This window comes from Martes martes (assembly GCF_963455335.1).
Source record: "Martes martes genome assembly, chromosome: 9".
Lineage (NCBI taxonomy): Eukaryota > Metazoa > Chordata > Mammalia > Carnivora > Mustelidae > Martes > Martes martes.
In genome coordinates this window covers 79,998,753-80,018,527 of record NC_137896.1, presented here as the reverse complement: position 1 = coordinate 80,018,527, position 19,775 = coordinate 79,998,753, and the positions used below count along the sequence as shown (strand labels likewise).

The window sequence follows — 19,775 nt, the reverse complement described above, 5'->3', positions numbered from 1 at the left end:
ATTATATAGCCAATATAAAAAAATTTTAAAACTGAACATCTCTAGTCTTAAAAGTTCTTTCATTTACCCAATCCCCAGAGGTTTTTACTTTTTTTGTTCATTTTTTAATTTTTAAAAATTTTAATTCTGGTATAGTTAATATACAGTGTTATATTTAGTTTCAGGTGTATAATTAGTGATTGACCAATTCTCTACATTACTCAGGGCTCATCATAAGTGTACTCTTTTTTTTTTTTTAAGATTTTATTTATTTATTTGACAGAGGGCGATCACAAGTAGGCAGAGAGGCAGGTAGAGAGAGAGGGGGAAGCGGGCTCCTTGCTGAGCAGAGAGCCCGATGTGGGGCTCGATCCCAGGACCCTGGGATCATGACCTGATCCAAAAGACAGAGGCTTTAATCTGCTGAGCCACCCAGGCGCCCCACATAAGTGTACTCTTAATCCCCTTCACCTGTTTCACCCATCCTCCCACTCACCTCCTCTCTAGTAACCACCAGTTTGCTCTCCATACAGGTAAGAGTCTGTTTTTTTGGTTTGTCTTTTTTCTTTATTTGTTTTGTTTCTTAAATTCCACATAAGTGAAATCATATGCTATTTGTTTTTCTCTGAGTGACTTATTTCACCATGATACTCTATATTCTCATATTCTCCAAATATGTTGTTGCAAATGGCCAAGATTTCATTCTTTTTTCTGGCTGAGTAATATCAGACACACGCATGCACACACGCACACACACACACACATCTTCTTTATCCATTCAGGTACTGATGAACATTTAAGTTGCTTCCATATCTCGACTATTGTAAATAATGCTGCTATAAACATAGGGGTGCATATATCTTTTGAAATTAGTTTTTTCATTTTCTTAGGGTAAATATCCAATAGTGGAATTACTGGATCATATAGTAATTCTATTTTTATTTTTTGAGGAACATCCATACTGTTTTTCACAGTGGATGTGCCAGTTTGCATTCCCAACAACAGTGCACAAGGGTTCTTTTTTCTCCACATCCTTGCCCATACTTATTGCTTCTTGTGTTTTTGACTTTAGTCATTCGACAGGTGTGAGGGATTATCTCATTGTGATTTTGATTTGTATTTCTCTGATGATGAGTGATGTTGAGCATCTTTTCACATGTCTGTTGGTCATCTGGATGTTTTCTTTGGATAAATGCCTGTTCACGTCTTCTGCCCATTTTTAACTGGATTATTTGGGGTTTGGAGATATTGGGTTTTATCAGTTCTTTTTTAAAATTAACATATAATGTATTATTTGTTTCAGGAGTACAGGTCTGTGATTTATCAGTCTTACACAATTCACAGTGCTCACCATAGCACATACCCTCCCCAATGTCCATCACCCAGCCACAGAAGCCTTATTTTTAAAATGCCTTTATGATGGGGCAGCTGGCTGGCTCAGTCAGTGGAGCATGTGACTCTTGATCTCAGGGTTGTGAGTTCGAGCCCCACGCTGGGTATAGAGATTACTTAAAAATAAAATCTTAAAATGAAATAAAATGCTTTTATGAGCATTTCTGCATGCTGAAGTATTAGAACCTCTGCAAGTAGTACAACTGTAAGAATGAATGAAAGGGAAAGAGAAAGAAATGCCAGAAAGCAAAGACAGATAAGATTTGAATTTGAGGATTTAATACTAATGGGGGAAAAGATTTTTTAAAAAACAACAAAACAACAACAAAAAACCCAGGTCACTGGGGAGGGATCATGAACACCTTTGCTTCAACAACTCCATCTTCAGCTAGGCTGGCTGCATCAGTGTGCTGATACTTTCTTCTACCTCTGAGAGCTTCTTTAGGAGTTGATTGACCTTGACTTCATCAAATTCCAAACATAGAAATTCAGATTCCTGGAAAACATAAAAGAATGTTTTTATGAGAGACCTGGCCTGACCCAGTTCCAAAGGTCCAGGGACCCCTACCTACCAAGTCTGACTCAGGCCTCAATATCTAAATGATATATTAGCCAGCAAAGAAAATCACACATTTCGTTCCTTAAATAAAACTATTTTGATGAGGTGTTTCATAAATGGTAAAGAGGTATACAAATATCAGGTGTTCTTACAATGAGGCATGTGAGAAACTCTTTTTATCGGTCATCACACTTGATTCTGTAACAATTTTTAAGGTAAGTACTTAAGTATTGCTATTATATAGATGATGACACTAAGGCACAGAGAGATTAACCTGTATCACAAAATCAGAAAAAGGCAGAGTCAGACTGTGAACTCCCGGCTCCGGCTGACTCCAAAGTCCATACTGTCTCTAGCACCCTAACAATGGAAGGAAGACTTGGACTGGGTCTGTGTTAGCCTGGTAATTGAGCTACCCTGGATTTAATGGTTATACTAAAAATTTTAACAAGTTGTGACCAAGTTGCTTGGGAAACATCAACCAGATAACTGAAAGATAACCAGGTCTTGAGACAGCATCAAACATTTCTGAGGCCTTTCCACTTGCTGCAAGCCAACTCTCCAAGATTTCCATCAGACACATTCCCTTCAAACACTGTTAGGATCAATCAATGCTAGATTAGGTAGATACCAAAGAAAAAGGCCTTTGAAGTGTGGTGACAGAAATTTCATATACAGTGAACAAGTGACAAAGGCAAACTGTATGTATCCAAGAGTGATTATATTCAAGATTCTTAAGAACAATAATCATGTATTTTAAAGCAGTATGAATTCTCAGAGATCATATAATTTAAATACCTTGTTTTTTAGATAATGAAATTGAGACCCCAGGCATTGTAAATGCCATGCCTACTGTCCCTCTGTTGATGGCAGAGCCACCACCAGATTCAATGCTCTTTATATACATTTTCCTCTCTAAATACATGATATTTCCGATCCCTATCCCCAAAGTGGCAGGTAGAAGGAAGACCAATAAGCCTTTTCAGTGGGACCAAGTTACTCTGTCATTAGTTAGAAAAACTTTTAGGAGATTTTGGAAAAGTACCCTTGCTGTTGTTAAGTTGCTATGCTGAGTGTTTACTGATGGCACTAAACATACCGCAGGAGAAACAAGTGCAGCGGGAAGAAAGGAAGGGCCTCTCAGATGAAAACTTGCCAAAGAGTAGAAGAGGCTTTCCCTGACTACAGAGAACATTTTCCTCAAACATGTATTTGGATAGGGGAGGGGTATAATATGTGAACTTAGAAACTGCCAAGTTTAAAAAAGAAAAGAAAAGAAAGAAAGAAAGAAACTGCCAGGTTTTCATTTAGTTGAAGCAAAAACCAATTTAAAGAAAAGAAAGATAGTCCTTGTGTTGACGAGCTGCAGGAGGGATCACCTCCTTTAAGAAAGAAGAACAAATTTATGGCAAATCAGATAATTCAGTTAGCTAAATTAAGAACAGGTCTCAGATTAGAAAGCCTCAGTATTCTTTATTCAGTTTATCCTAACTTTAAAACATTTTTGAACATTTGCCCTTTGAAACAATGATCTAGAGAAAACAATAATTACCAGTCAAACATATATATTTGGGAAATTGGCAGAAAATATGTAAACCATGTTTTACCTCAGTGAAAGTCAGTAACAGTAACAAATCACCTGGTTTTCCATTTATATGGAAAAGATTATCAAGGACTCCGATCACAGAGATAGGAATACCCGAGCAGAGTTTACTAATAAAAGCCAGGATCTTGGGGCGCCTGGGAAGCTCAGTGGGTTAAAGCCTCTGCCTTTGGCTCAGGTCATGATCTCAGGGTCCTGGGATCGAGTCCCGCATCAGGCTCTCTGCTCATCAGGGAGCCTGCTTCCCCCTCTCTCTCTGCCTGCCTCTCTGCCTACTTGTGATTTCTCTCTCTCTGTCAAATAAATAAATAAAATCTTAAAAAAAAAAAAAAAAGCCAGGATCTTTTCTGACTAGGGGTCATTACTTCTTACAGATTTCAGTACTCAAATTATCTTTGCTCAGAACTCTAAGTATCAGTGAAACTGTTTATTTATTTATTTTTAAATATTTATTTATTTGAGAGAGAGAGAGAGTGGGGGGGGGGTGCATAGGGAGAGAGAGAGTCCTAGGCAGACTCTGCACTGAGCACAGAACCTGACATGGGGCTCAATCTTATGACCCTAAGTTCATTACCTGAGGTGAAACCAAGAGTTGGATGCTTCACTGACTGTGCCACCCAGGGACCCCTGAAGCTGTTTATTTTTAAGGGAAATCAACTATCAGAGAGACTAGAGGGCTAGAAAAACAGAGTCCAAAGTTAAATTTTCCATCCACTCCCAACCTTTACCTCTCTCACCTTGAAACAATGCACATTAACAATGTTAGAAAGACACATGTAACCATTTATGACTCTTGAAGAAACAGCTTATTTGAAACTATAAAAAAGGCCTAGCTTTTCCTAGTTATGCTATCAAAATATTTTTTCAGGTATTCAAGAGCCTTTAAACTGAGGCTTAACACATAGGGCTCTATTCAGATTTTTGCATTTGGCTGGGGAACACTACAGAAAATACATCTAATGCACTTAAAGATATCTGTAGGAATGCAGATGATGCTTATCAAGCCAGAGACAAAGTATAAGAACAATTTGAAACATCTGATTTTTTTTTAAGGTTTTATTTTTTTAAAAGTAATTTCTACACCCAAGAGGAAGCTCGAACTCATGACTCCATGATTAAGAGTCACATGCTCTTCCAACTGAGCCAGCCATGCACTCCTGAAACATCTGGGGTTTTTTTCCCCCCAAACCATCCACCTGGGTCTGGGCCCAACTTGTTAAAATAACAAGAAATGACAAGACTAAACTCCTGGATTTAAGTATCTGAGCCAAGAGTTAGAACCTGTTTTGGTGTTTGGTTTTTTTTTTTTTAAGATTTTATTTTTTTGACAGAGAGAGAGAGAGAGCGTAAGCAGGGTGAGTGGCAGGCAGAGGGAGGGAGAAGGAGAAGCAGGCTCCCTGCTGAGCAGAGAACCAGATGCAATGCAGGGGCTCAAACCCAGGAATCTGGAACCCCGACCTGAGCCGCAGGGACACACTTAACTGACTGAGCCACCCAGGTGCCCCGAACCTGCTGCTTTTTAACAGAGTGTAGATACAGCATGTGGTGGAATCAAATCAGTTAGCAGATGAATAAGCAAGCACATCATTAAGAATATGTAGTCTGTGATCGTGGGGGAGTACAGCAGTGTATTAAACTCGGGGTTTAAATAACTATTCCAAATTAGAAAAGAAAGCAAAGATAAAATATTAAAATATTCTCTCCAAGTGCAAAAGCCAAAAAGGTTATAAAATCCTAAGAGCTCTCAGAGGCCACCATCTCCAAACCAACAGAAAAACCAAAGCTACCCTTAATGACTTCAGAGAAAGATATCTCACAGGTTCCTAAGAAACTCCTTTCCCAGGTAACCACTCTAATATTCTTCAGGAAACTCTTTTTTTTTTTTTTTTTTTTAAGATTTTACTTAATTATTTGACAGAGAGATCACAAGTAGACAGAGAGAGAGAGAGAGAGAGAGAGAGAGAGAGAAGCAGGCTCCCTGCTGAGCAGAGAGCCTGATGCGGGGCTCAATCCCAAGACCCTGAGATCATGACTTAGGAGGAAGGCAGAGGCTTAACCCACTGAGCCACCCAGGCACCCTTCTTCAGGAAACTCTTACTTGCCAAACCTAGATCTTTAGTGCTTTAACTTAAACTCATTTCCTAGCAGGGTCAGAGAATATAACTAATTTTTAGTTTATACAATAATTGAAGGCTGCCATTCAGCAAGCGTTTGGTTTTCTCCATCTACATGCTAAAACTTCCTTGTGTATAATGTCTACTTCAATGATTTTGATATCTAGACCCATAATCATGCCAAGAAATCCTTTGGCAAAACAATACTACAGTCACAAAATGCTAAAATAAAAAATAAAAAGAACGATGACTTATCAACTACTTGAGTGGAACCATTTAGAATAATATTTATCAAAAAAAAAATAGAGTGGTGCCTGGCTGGCACAGTTGGTAGAGCATGTGACTCTTAATCTCAGTTGTAAGCTTAAGTCCTGCGTTGAGTGTAAAGCCTACTTAAAATAAAGAGGTTTTTTTTTAAACTTAAAAAATAATAAAAATTAAAAAAAATAGGGGCGCCTGGGTGGCTCAGTGGGTTAAGCCTCTGCCTTCGGCTCAGGTCATGATCTCAGAGTCCTGGGATCGAGCCCCGCATTGGGCTCTCTGCTCAGCAGGGAGCCTGCTTCCCCCTTCTCTCTGCCTGCTTCTCTGCCTACCTTTGATCTCTCTCTCTATGTCAAATAAAATAAATAAAATCTTTAAAAAAAAATAGAAGTCCTATATCCAATTTTCTATATTATTATTATTATTATTTCCCATGCAAAACTGCCACAAAGCTTTATTCCTCAATTAACTGGTTGCATTTAGTATTATAACATAACTTTGGCAAGTTCTACATGTTGCAGTTTCTTTAAAAAGTACTAAAATTAGGTGACAGAAGGTGAGAGTAGGAAAAGGTGACCTAGGATCTCCTAACCAAGACTGATTCAAGAAGGCCACATACTGCTAGCCAGAAACCATATATATGGCTTACTCCCCCAATTTTTCTTTTCGTTACGTTTATTAACACAAAGGGAATCTTGGCTAAGCCTAAACTTTCGCCATGAAGCCTATCCTTCTATTTAGGCTGTCCTTTCATAAACTTAAGTTAATCTCTGACCTGCACCTCTGTCACTCTGTCTTCCATGTTTAACAACCTGACAGAGAAAAAGAACATGCAGCAAAAGTCAAAACTGGCAATGGCTTCTTTAAGAGCAATTATATAATAATTGTTAATATAGATATCTATAATGAACATACCCATAATTCATGTGGCTTTTTCAGAATTATATTGATACGTCTCCCAATTCTTTTAGGACACCCTGATAGAGATTTTTGTAGCAAACAATCTTTCACGTTCCTTCTTAAGGAACCATTTATCCAAAACTAAAATTTTATAGTTCCGTAAAAACTGTGACTATTCTCCACTTCTCTTTCTTATCCATTTCTCTACCCTTCTCTGCCTTGTGTCATGTCCTATGGGGCTGATCTCTAAGGCTATGTCACTTCCTTATTCTTACCGCTGGGTTCTAGCAAGAGGAAAGAGGTCAGGGTATTTATTCCCCAAACCCCAATTCCCTCTCCTCTGATATTTCCCATACGTACTATGTGCACGTATTGTTTCTTCATTTCCTACTTTACTTTCTGACCTCAATCACTGTTTTCAGTATAAACATAAAGATGAGTCTCTTCAGAATGCGGAAGTACATATCACTGAACACAAACTCCAAAGATTAGCAGAGCGAGGATTTTCATCATGCCTAAATTGATAGGAAGGCTGACCTCCAAGTGCTCATTATCTGAAACCAATATCTGGTTTTCTTCTACTATCATTGTATTGAAATTCTGTACAGCAGCAGGTTGATATTAAGGAAGAATAACAATAGCAGCAACAGCAGCAGCAACAACAACCGTGGAAGATCATATTTCATTAAGAATTTGCATCAAGGATCTTGATTTCAGAAACATGGGCCCATCTCTACAACCTGCTCTTATACCCTGTATCTAAAGTAATGGATAGTTTACGCTGCACCTTAAAACAATACTTCAGAAAAGAAAATTTGTGATTTATAATCTCTTTTTAAAGCTTGTAGTTTATAATTTTTTATTTTTATTTTTTACAAATTTTAAAAAGATTTTGTTTATTATTTATTTGAGAGAGAGAGAGAAAGAATGAGAAGGCATGATGGGAGGAGCAGAGGGAGAGAGACAAGCAGACTCTGGGCTGAGCACAAAGCGTGACGCAGGACCCTGAAATCATGGCCTGAGCTAAAATCGAGAGTCAGATGATTAATTCACTGGGCCACCCAGATGCCCCATAATCCTTTTTTTTTAAACAAAAATTGTTAGCAATACATATTACAAACAATGGTCCCTACTCAAACCATTTTTGTCCTGAGGAAATCCTCATTTCAAATACAAAAGCTGATGAGTTCTACAGCTACTGTGTAAAGGGCTTGCTAACACAATTTTTAAAATGGAAAAAAAAAATCACAAAGCAAATCATCCTACTGGGGATGAAAAAAGATGAAAATTAGACTCTTTGTGAGGCTAAGACTGAAATTTAATGACAGAGCAACTAAAAAGAGCACCAGAAACTCTGAGCACCAAAACTCAATAAAGTGTCCATAATACATAATACGCAATGGGACTAAGCTAATGGGACTAAGACAGGGTCTTCAAGAACTAAGAATCCGCTCTAATAAATAAAATGGCACACTGCCTCAGCACATACCAGGTGCTTTCCATGCCAGGGCAGCTTCTAGAGGAAGTGCTTATCTATATTCCCACAATCTCCTAGAAGAGGACAGAGTATTACCAGTGTATAATAAAAGCATTAACCATCACTGGACAATAATTACTGAGTTTTCTGGAGTTGTCATTCAGGTATTTCAAAGGACTTTTGTGAGGACAACCTGACAACTCCCACTAATTCTTACCATATTAAGAAAATATGGGGACGCCTGGGTGGCTCAGTCGGTTAAGCTGCTGCCTTTGGCTCAGGTCATAATCCCAGAGTCCTGGGATGAGTCCCACATTGGGCTCCTTGTCCAGTCGGGAGCTTGCTTCTCTCTCTGCCTGCTTATGCTCGCTCTGACAAATAAATAAATAAAATCATTAAAAAAAAAAAAAGAAAATATGAACTTTTCTTTAGTTAACTCGCAACTCCAGGGAGAAAAGGGACATTGAGTATAAAGGAAGTTGCAGATTTACCATGGACTGAAGTTACATGTAAGGCACCACTTAACTTTAACTTTCTATACACAGGTTTTCTATAAAGTGACAACATTTTAAAATATAATAATTTCAGGAATGCCTGGGTGGCACAGGTGGTTAAGTGTCAGACTCGTGATTTCAGCTCAGGTTGTAATCTCAGGGTCATGAGATCGAGCCCCATGTCAGGCTCTACATGGAGTCTGCTTTGCTGTGCTCTTTCTAAAATAAATAAATAAATCTTATATTTCAGATTTTAAACATTCAGAGACCTATTATCTGGGTCTCTGCTACTTTACTTCTTCCTCCTTGTTTTGGTCCATCTTTTAACTATTTCCACAAGATGGAAAAATGAAGTGAAATTTAAACTGGTTAATCTGACTAATCATAGCAGCTCCATAAAAAGTTCTATAGACAAAGAGATTAGAGCTATTGGGAGGAACTTTAATTGTACCTTCATTTGACAACTTTTGAAAATCATACCTATATAGTGCAATTTAAGACAGAAAGATCTATTTGCCCTATTTATTTATTTTTAAATTGAAGTATGGCTGACATACAGTAATATATGTTTCAGGTATATAACACTTTAATTTGACATTTATATACATTAAGAAATGCTCACCATCAAACATCATACAATGTTATTATAGTATCATTGACTATATTCCCTATGCAGTACTTTACATCCCATGACTGACTTACTTTATAGCTTTAAGTCTGTACCTCCTAATCCCCTTCACTTATTTTGCCTATCCCCATCACCTGAGCAAACACCAGTTTGTTCTCTATATTTATGAATCTGTTTCTGCTTTGTTTTTTTCAGATTCCACACATATTGAAATCACACAGTATTTGTCTTCTTTGACTTAATTAATTTAGCATAATACTCTCTCTAGGTTGATCCACATTATCACAAATGGCAAATGGCAAGATTTCATTCTTTTTTTATGGCTGAGTAATATTCGACATATATATATATATCAGGTGTCTGTCATCTTCTTTATCCATTCATCTATCTATAGATACTTAGGTTGCTTCCAAATCTTGGCTTATTGCAAATAATCCTGCAATGAACACAGGAGTGCATAGATCTTTACGAATTAGTGTTTTCGTTTTCTTTTGGTAAATATCCAGAAGTGGAAATACTGGGTCATATGGTATTATTAAATTATTTTTAATTTTTTCAGGAAGCTCCATACTGTTTTCCATAGTGGTTGCACAATTTACATTCCCACCAACAGTGTACATGGGTTCCTCTTTCTCCACATCCTTGCCAACACTTATTTCTTTTTATTTGTTTATTATAAAATGTTTTTTTTTAAAGATTTTATTTATTTATTTGAGAGAGAGAGAGAGACAGCATGAGAGGAGAGAAGTCAGCAGAGAAGCTGACTCCCTGCTGAGCAGGGAGCCCGACATGGGACTCGATCCCAGGACTCCAGGATCATGACCTGAGCTGAAGGCAGTCGCTTAACCAACTGAGCCACTGAGGTGCCCCTGTTTGTTTATTTTAAAGGAGGCTCCATGCCCAATGTGGGGGCCTAACTCATGACCCTGAGATTAAGAGTCCCATGCTCTACTGACTAAGATAGCCAGGTGCCCCTCTTGCCTTTTTTATTTTAGCCATTCTGACAGGTGTGAAATGATAGCTCATTGTGGTTCTGATTTGCATTTTCCTGATGACTAGTGATGTTGAGTGTCTTTTCATGCGTCTGTTGGCCATCTGTATGTCTTCTTTGAAAAATGTCTATTCACCTCAGAAAGATCTTATTTCCAAATATGTCCCTCCCTTCAGTAGGACGACTGTTCTCAGACCAGATAATGTCTTTAGAACATAAACACTCTCAAGGAGAGGTAATACAAAAAGTCATTAACACCTTTCTATTACTTAAATCATAAGATTTATTTTCTTCCAGGAAGAATGAATCCAAGTAGCCTGCTTTAAACTCAGGATGCCTAGCATTTCAGAGGGAGGAGGGGAGGGTGGGGTGTATATAGGTAGGACACAAAACACAAAAGAACTAGGAAAATACCAAAGGCAAATCCTTCTCTTTACTCAATAACCCACATCAGATACTTAGATCCATAGATGTGGTATCTTAAACTGCATTATCCTCTACCCATATTCTCTAATGTCTTTCTAATCATTTGATCACCAAGGTTGCTAAGCACCAGGAAAACCTAGGGAATTTTATAAAGGGGGCATTAGTAAGATAATCCTCAATGAACCGAAGTTGAATTTATACACACATAAACACATACACATCCTTCTGCTGCCTTGCTTTCTCTTTTATCTGCAGGCTCAGGGCCTGTGAACCAACAACGCAATGAGATTCCAAGAACACTGTCCATTCAAAGTTATTTGAATTTCTAAAAAGACCAAAAGTGTCAAGAACAGGACCCTGCAATTCTTTTGGTTTAAGATTTCTTAGCTGGAAAAAATCTAGAGCCATGCTTTAGGAGGAAACTAGACATGCCTGTCCTGCCAATATGTTGTCAAAGAGAACATGTATTTCGGCCCAAGCAACCCTGACTTGTTTCTGAAAGGGAGAAAATAGCCTGACCTTGCAAGAATGAGTAGTTCTGTCCTTGGCTGAATTATGTACTGCTAACCCAGGACTATCACTATTCTTTTTCCTTTAGAGATTTCAAAGCAGCCTGACATATTCTGCTTCCCATTACAGGTCAGTAGATATAATAAAAGGTAATAGTACCATCAATCTCCATTTTACCACTAGAAAAAACAAGAAACCTGGAGACTAGCCCCAGTTATGTGAAGGCCAGAATTCCTAGCTCTTTGATTCAATCCATTGCTCGCTAATACCCACATCTGACTCTGAATTCAGACATTTTCAAGGCCAACTACTGTATATTTAACAGAGTAGAATGGGAAATAATTAAAGATATATGATTTTGGGGGCGCCTGAGTGGCTCAGTGGGTTAAAGCCTCTGCCTTCCACTCAGGTCATGATCTCAGGGTCCTGGGATCAAGCCCCGCATTGGGCTCTCTGCTCAGCACAGAGCCTGCTTCCTCCTCTCTCTCTCTCTCTCTGTCTGCCTCTCTGCCTACTTGTGTTCTCTGTCTGTCAAATAAATAAATAAAATCTTTAAAAAAAAAAAGATATATGATTTTGTACTGATTTACATAAGCACCAGGACTTAAGCATTTACAAAGACTATTTTTAAAGCACACAACAAAAGGAAATAAAATGAAACTGAGTTATATAAACACTAAAAGCTCAATACAATGAGATCATTGGCTGATTTCTACCTTTTTCAAAACACTGTGTTCCAGTTCACTTTATAACTTTTTTTATATTTGGCAGGATTTAATGTTTAGTTTTTAAGATTTTCTGTATTTTGAAAAACTTTCAGTGAAAAAATATTTGGATAAAAAGACTATTTTTAGGTGCTCTGGTTTGATTTGCAAGAAGTCATACTGGCTTTTGGCTAAGTAGAACTAGTTCCCAAGTGACAATGGACAAAGAACCCGAGGAACAACTGGTAAACAATTGAAAATGCAAATCATACTGAAGGATAAAGAAATTTCACATAAGGGGCGCCTGGTTGGCTCAGTGGGTTAAGCCTCTGCCTTTGGCTCAGGTCATGATCTCAGGGTCCTGGGATCGAGCCCCACATCGGGCTCTCTGCTGGGCAGGGAGCCTGCTTCCCCCTCTCTCTGCCTACTTGTGATTTCTCTCTCTGTCAAATAAATAAATAAAATCTTTAAAAAAAAAAGAAATTTCACTTAAATCTTACAGAAAACAAATTGACAAAACTCTTAACACATGAGAAAGAAAGTATTGCTAATATTAATTTGAAGTTTGAACTGGGGCTCCCTCATCATTCCTTATGAGATACATTCCAGAGCAAACTCATCTGCAAACAACTCTGACAAACTAAAATATATTTACATGAAAGGAATAAAAAAGATTAAAAACAAAACAAAACTCAACCCGAGCTGCTTGTTTAGGTAATACCATTAGGCAGGCAGAAACAAAGTATGTAATGGCACTTGTTTTTTAAGGGGTTCTTGATAATCTACAGATTAAGATGGGGGAAACACCTTAATATACCTACCCATTAAAAAGACCAGAGTGCAGCAATGAATGACAAACTCTTGGGCAAGGGAGGAAGACATAAGTGAAACTAATCAAACCCATTCTGGGACTGCAGATTTTCTCCAGCCAGAGGGATCATCAACTTGCTCTGCCAACAGCACCATCTATCTATGTCCCAGCTGTCACAATGTGGTTTCTTTTAAGTCATTCATGACAGCACAATTATACAGAAATAGGTATAGTTAAAAAGTAAGCATCTCCCTTTACTCTTCTCTTGAGAAAGCAAATAAAACTATGTAAAGAGGGTAAAGGATGAAATGACTAAGGGTAGGAGAGCTTTCAGATTCAGAAAATGCTGATTTGGGGAGAAAAAGTTTTGGATACATTTTTTTATTTTCTATTTTTGTCAAGTTTGTGGGGAAAGGTGATTAATTTTGTTGGGTTTCCAACAAACTCCAAATACAGTTACGTTCTAAGGCTTTGGGGGTTGGGACTTTAATATGAATTGTCAGGGGACACAATTCAGCCCATAATAATCACAACAGCTTGGAGGGTCGCATTTATCAAGCATTATGTGTTTGTGGTTGACGATAATGATGATGATCTCACACATAGTTCTAGGCTTGCTGTTCTTGTTATACAGAAAGAAATAATATTCCAGAAACACACACACACACACACACACACACACACACACACGTGCACACACGCTATCTGCTGATTACTCAGGTCTGCCAGCCCAGTTTGGCAGAAGCCTCATCTGGCTTCATCCTCACTGAACTCAATTTTGAAATGTGATTTAATCTGTGGGGGCTGACAGGATAAAAGCTGCCAGGAAGGGGATTGGAAAATGGTACAAAAGAAATCTTTGCTAATCCTCACTCCCAGGTACTATGAAGTACTTTGCCTGCCATGCTGTGTCCCAAAGTCCAGGCCTGAAGACTGACTTAGAATCTGGCACACCATTCCGTGAGAGAATATGGGGATGAGAGAAGAAGAAAGGATTTGTAGTCAGTGCATAAAGTTAGTCACTAGCCTTTTTAGCTCAAATAATTTACTGCAAACTTCTGAAGTGGCAGAAAGAGAGGAGATTGCATCTTTATTACCTAGGGTTGCATTCTGACATCACTTAGGTTGCTGGGGCCTTTGTTCATATACAACAATCATCCCTCACACTAACACAGTGCTTTAGAGTTTAGAAAGCCCTTTTGTATGAATGACCTCATCTGATCCTTAGAGCAGTCCTATTAACTAGGAAGAAACCAAGTCAGAGTTAAGGTACTTGGAAGAACTACGGAAGTGACAGATAGATCTTATCTATCTGATCCAGATCTTTTCAGCTATATCCAGCAAGAGACTTCATCAGATGATGCAATGGATTTTACGGGCTTTGATATACTTCTGGTCCAATTTGTGGAGGAAAAGAAAGAAAGGCCTCATTTTCTTAAAATTGCCCAGAGTTCTAAAAACTAGAGATTGGAGTTCAGTCTTTTGCAAAAGACAGAACAGGTAGTCAGGTCCTAACTGGCATAGAAATAGATTTTCTTACTTGGTCACCATTTATTCAGTAGACTCTGGAAACAGTAGAGGAAATAGAAAAGTTTGAGGAGATTGAGAGGATCATCTCTGGACTCTGGGGAAAAATGAAATGCCTAAAAAAGTGAAATGCCACAACTGAAAATAAATTAGCCTGGAAGACAGGAGTAGGAGAAATTTCAAGAAAAGTGCAACAAATCTGAAAACATTAGCAAATTCAGGGGGTTACAGAAATTACACTAATGATAATAGCAATGATAACTATCAATGGCTAACATTTATTGAACATATACAAAATGTCATGCACTGCATACTAAGCGCTTAACATGCATCATTTCATGTTGGTAAGGATAATTTTATCCCATTTTACAGATGAGGAAAGTAAGGAAAGATGAAAAACTTGTTTATTGCAGCCACACTAGTAAGTGGCAGAGCCGGTTTTAAACCCAGGTCTGTCTGGCTTCAGAGTCTGAGTACTTAACCATTTCGCAATCCTGACTCACATTTGTATATAAGATAAACACCATCATTAATAGTCACTAAGTACCTGCATGTGAAGGTTATTCTGATTCAGTTAACTTTTAACAAAGACTCAAAGGAAACCCGAGTGTTGACTGTATGATAACCCAAAAGCAATCTAAAGTGGCCTGTGAAAACATCTGGATAGACAATGCGTACATCCTAGCCGCCATGGAAGATTTCTAGTGTTTTGTAAGTGTAATGGGATGGCAGTATAGTTGAATTAATACATGCATGAGATGTGGGCAGAGAATCATATTATAAAGAGACTAAGCTTTTATTCTGAGGCAAGATGACCTTTTATTCCCCCTCTTTCTGTGAGGAGAAGGTTGTGGGAGGGGAGGGCATTCAGTTTTACATACAGCTACACCTCCCCATCAACAGGAAAGGTAGAAGCAATGTTTACCTTAGTCAATTGACTAATACGTGGAACTTCTTTTTTTTAAGCAGGCTCCATACCCAGCATGGAGCCCAATGCAGGTCTTGAACTCAGGATCCTGATATCAAGACCTGAGCTGAGATCAAGTAGGTTGTTTTACTGACGGAGCCACCCAGACGCCCCTGTGTGGAACTTCTTAAGACTGCTCCCAAATCATAGTAGGAACAAAATACCTGTTTAAACTTGATGTTCTTTCTATCTATAATCAGAAGGAATTCTCCTTTCTGCCTTGCTAACCCAAGACCACCATATTATTCATCTTGAAAAAAAAAGTCACATCAACATATATAGGCACTTATGGAATGCAAAAAGATAAATATGATCATTTCATGTTGTACACCTGAAACATGTCAATTATATCTTACATTTTTAAAAAAGAGTGAGGGCGCCTGGGTGGCTCAGTGGGTTAAAGCCTCTGCCTTCGGCTTAGGTCATGGTCTCAGGGTCCTGGGGAGCCTGCTTCCTCCTTTCTCTCTCTGCCTGCCTCTCTGCCTGCTTGTGATCTCTATCTGTCAAATAAATAAATAAAATCTTTAAAAATAAAAATAAAAAATAAAAAATAAAAAAGAGTGAAAAAATATTGAAAAAATATAAGTATATCCAATTACGAATTCAAATTTTTAACATCCTTCATATTTGGCCTATAGCTATTCTCTGGCCAAGCCAAGAGTAACTAGGACTGGGTGGTGTGAAGGGAAAGAGAGCCCTTGATAAAATGCCCAAAATAGCATAGTTCACATAGCATAATCAAGGCTCGATGATTATCACCTAAAACAGAAAGATGGTGTAGGCAGTATATACACTGTTATAAATAAAAATAAACAAACATAAATGATTTGTAAAAGCAAACAATGCTTACTCTACTTTGCAGTCTATCCTTTCATTAGAAAGAATACATTTGCCACTCTATCCAAGATTATATCTAAACAAAACAGAAATATGAACTATCAGAAAGAGGTCAAAAGAAATTATACAAAAATATTAGTTAAAAGCAAATAACTACTTGTACCCCTGAAACAAATATTATATGTTAATTTAAAAAAAAAGAGCAATAACTATTTTGAAGAAAAGTAAGGTATGTCCCCAATGCAAATATAAGAAAAACATTTTGACAGTATGACATATATTTCCTCAATGAAATAACAGTCCACGTTTATTTCCTCAACTTGGTTAGCCAAGTTTTTGGCCAACAGAGGAAACATGAATAAAGAAGAATATGGTACCTAATGGCTGGCTGTGATGCCTTCATTGGGATTCCTGGTTTCTGAAGCATTTTAGCTTCGTTTGTAAAATGTAAGGTGATGTAGAAACGCTGGGGTTTTGAGCAACAGTCAAGAAAGAATTCCTGAGATGTCTTCAGTGCAAAGAGGTGGTTTTATTCAAGCATGGGGACAGGACCTACAGGCAGAAAGAGCTGTACTAGGCTTGTGATGGATGACTGATTATATGCTTTCAAGTTGGGAGGAGGCTAGGGACAGCATAAGTCCCTAAGGAATTTTGAAGGCAAGGTTTCCAGGACCTTGAAGGGGCTAGGTGTTGTTAGGAAAAGATCATTTATTACTGTATAGAAATCCTCAGTCATGAGACCTTTCGGATGTCTATCAGTGGACCATATGCTTGAAGGCTGGTTGCTAACATGTATCTTGTGGGGTAGAGATAAATAAAGTTTCCAAAGGAATTTTTATGTTAAAGAAGACTTACAGGATCCTGGAGGTTGGGATAATGTGAAGCTAAGATTGCCTTTTGCCTCGAGCATAGGGTCAACATGGAGGCAGCTGAGCTCCCAGAGGATGGTCACTCTACCTATTTCAAGGACTTGTCAATGGGCTGTAGGCAGTAAGGAAACTTAAATTTTTCTTTTGTCTTTATTTCCTGTATCACAAGGCATTTCAAGTGTACACAAATTTGGCAAAAATATGACTCTCTCATACTCCTTTCCTAAATTCACCATTTGTTCAACTGCTTACATTTTGCCACATTCACTTTGTCATTCTGTCTCTCTTACAACTATTTGAGAGTAAGTAGAGGATGCCAGCTCTTTTATTCCTAAAACTTTAGTGCAAACTTCCTAAAGACAAGGGCATTTTCAGGGCACCTAGGTAGCTCAATCAGTTGAGTGTCTGACTTGGTTTTGGCTCAGATCATGATCTCAGGGTCATGAGATCAAGCCCCACATGGGGGCTCTGTGCTCAGTGTGCAGTCTGCTTGAGATTCTCTCCCTCCCTCCCTCCCTTTCTGTCCCTCCCCCAGCTCATGCTGGCTCTCCCCAAAATAAATAAGTAAATAAAATAAAATATTTTTAAAAAATCACAAGGGCATTTTCTTACATAACCATGGTTTTATGATAATAATAAATGCTACTATTTTTTAGCAAATGCCCCAATGGTGCCCTTTATAGAGTTTTTTTTTTCCCTTTTCCCAAATCAAATTCACAATCACACACTGACTATATTTAGATGTCATGCATCTTTAGTCTCTTTTAAGCTGGAATAACTTCTCAGTCAGCCTTTCTTGTGTTTCTTGATGCTGGCATTTTTGAAAAGTATAAGCTATTTTACAGAAGGTCAATTTGAGTTTGTCTGATGTTTCCTCATGAGATTCCATGTATGAGGGAATGTCAATCTATTTACTAAGAACCTACCCCCACCAATTAGTGGACATGGTCTTTGAAGTCATGCAAATGTAAATCAATAACCACTTTCTAGCTGTGTGGCTGGCTAGTTTAAAGCTTTCTATTCTGTAAAATAGTGATTTTAACAGATTTAACTGGTAAGACTGTTGTGAAGATTTAATGAGATAATGCATCTAAAGCAATTTAACACAGTTTTGGGGTGGGTGTAAAACTATCTTATACCTCTCTTGATTTTACCACATTATCTTACACCCAGCAACAATAAAATAAAATTGATTAAGCAGCATCTCTATTTACTTTCCCAAAGAGAAAAAGTACTATACTCTGACATACACACTGTCTGTAGTAATCTAGTCTGGCTAAGGTACTTCAGTGCCAGCCTGAAACTGGCAGCAGCATCTTAGCTGCCTGGATGCTCCTAGAGGCTGCCTCCAGATATCTTGCTGCTGCCTGTCCTAGCCCAGGGAGTACACAAGCACTGGCTAGGGGAAGAATACCAGAAGTACTACACAGAGCACGTTCCCTCCTGCTGAGACTAGGACATGGGCCAGTGGAGTGGAGTGGAAGAGTATGACAAAGGCACTGAACATGAAGACTCCAGGACAGGGCTGCCAATAACATGAACTAGTTTAGGGGACTGATAAGGAGTACTGTGACTAAAAACTGAGTCAGGAGCTCAGGTGCAATCTCTGTCCTTCCTGCCAATCCAAAGAAAGAAGAGGGAATACCCAAATCAAGCAATTTTCTTAAAGTCAAATTGAGAGTTTATTTTAATATTCAGCAACAACACTGAAAAAAATGAGGAAGTCCACAATTCATTTCCATAAATCCCTTGCGCCTCCAAGGGGGCAAGGGAGCTGGTGTGTACAGCATTTTCAATCTACTGTTTTAGTATGATAATCTCATCCTCCATACCTTCTCTTAGAAAACACCAATAAAATTATTTTATTTATGCTAATTCAGTACTGTATGCCACAGGTTAAAACAAAACAAAACCAAAAAGGATTATAACAACTGTACCAATTCTAAGTATAGAAGTACAAACTCACTTTGGAGATTTGGAATCTAATTTAATTTGGGTTTTTCTATGTTATTAACTCCAATGTTCCAGCATTTTTCTGTTTTTCCCCTTTCCGCCAATTAGAACTTCAAATGAAAGTCAAATGATCCCTGAGGGTAAAGAAAATAAAATGAAACAAACAAGAAAATTCCTGTGTCCCACATTTCAAACTGTGAGAAGGGGCCTCCAGCAAGGCAAATAGAAAATTATACTCTCATCACTGTGCTGAATGAGAGTTTACATCTATACTCTGACAAAGGGAAAAGAAAATTCTAATGCAAAGCCTTTATTTTACCTTCATTAATAAAAAGTAAAAATTCTATAATGTGAGCATTAAGAAAGAACTTCCAATAATTCTGTCATTTATAGGACAGAGACCCCAAGTCTGAGTCAGCCTTCAAGAAATACTTAGATTAAAAATAAAACTGCTTAAAAATGGGACTTCTCAACTAGAGCTTAAATCTAAACATATGACATTGAAGATGCTATATATACCCTGTAAGTCATTAGTAGCCTCTTTTCCTTAGGACATAATGACTCTATTGGAAATTTCAAAGAAATCACATATACTTTTGCAATCACCTTTGAGGAGAAAAACACTTCTCATCTCATCTACTCCATCACTCATGAGATGTCAGTATTATGTTTAAAAGCTCACTATATTTAAAACATTTTGAAGGTTAGGTTTAGAAAGGAATATGTAAATGCATGTAAATTCTGCCATTTTATACTGTTTCCCTCTCCCTATA

The 19,775-nt window shown here is 37.9% G+C and overlaps 1 protein-coding gene across 6 annotated transcripts in view; it reads right to left on the bottom strand.

The window, feature by feature from the left end:
• Positions 1 to 19,775, bottom strand: part of COMMD1 (copper metabolism domain containing 1) — a 230,101-nt gene that overhangs the window by 39,454 nt on the left and 170,872 nt on the right. For 4 of the 6 annotated variants that reach the window (XR_013967369.1, XM_080812857.1, XM_080812859.1 and 1 more), the window contains one exon: positions 1,629 to 1,867. Coding sequence is in view for 4 of the 6 variants with exons in the window: in XM_080812857.1 (XP_080668983.1) it covers positions 1,760 to 1,867 (108 nt within the window). In the remaining 2 variants the exon portion in view is untranslated. Of the gene's footprint in view, positions 1 to 1,628; positions 1,868 to 8,502; positions 8,657 to 19,775 lie in introns of those variants that run through there. The other 2 variants (XM_080812856.1, XR_013967368.1) reach the window with 2 other exon arrangements.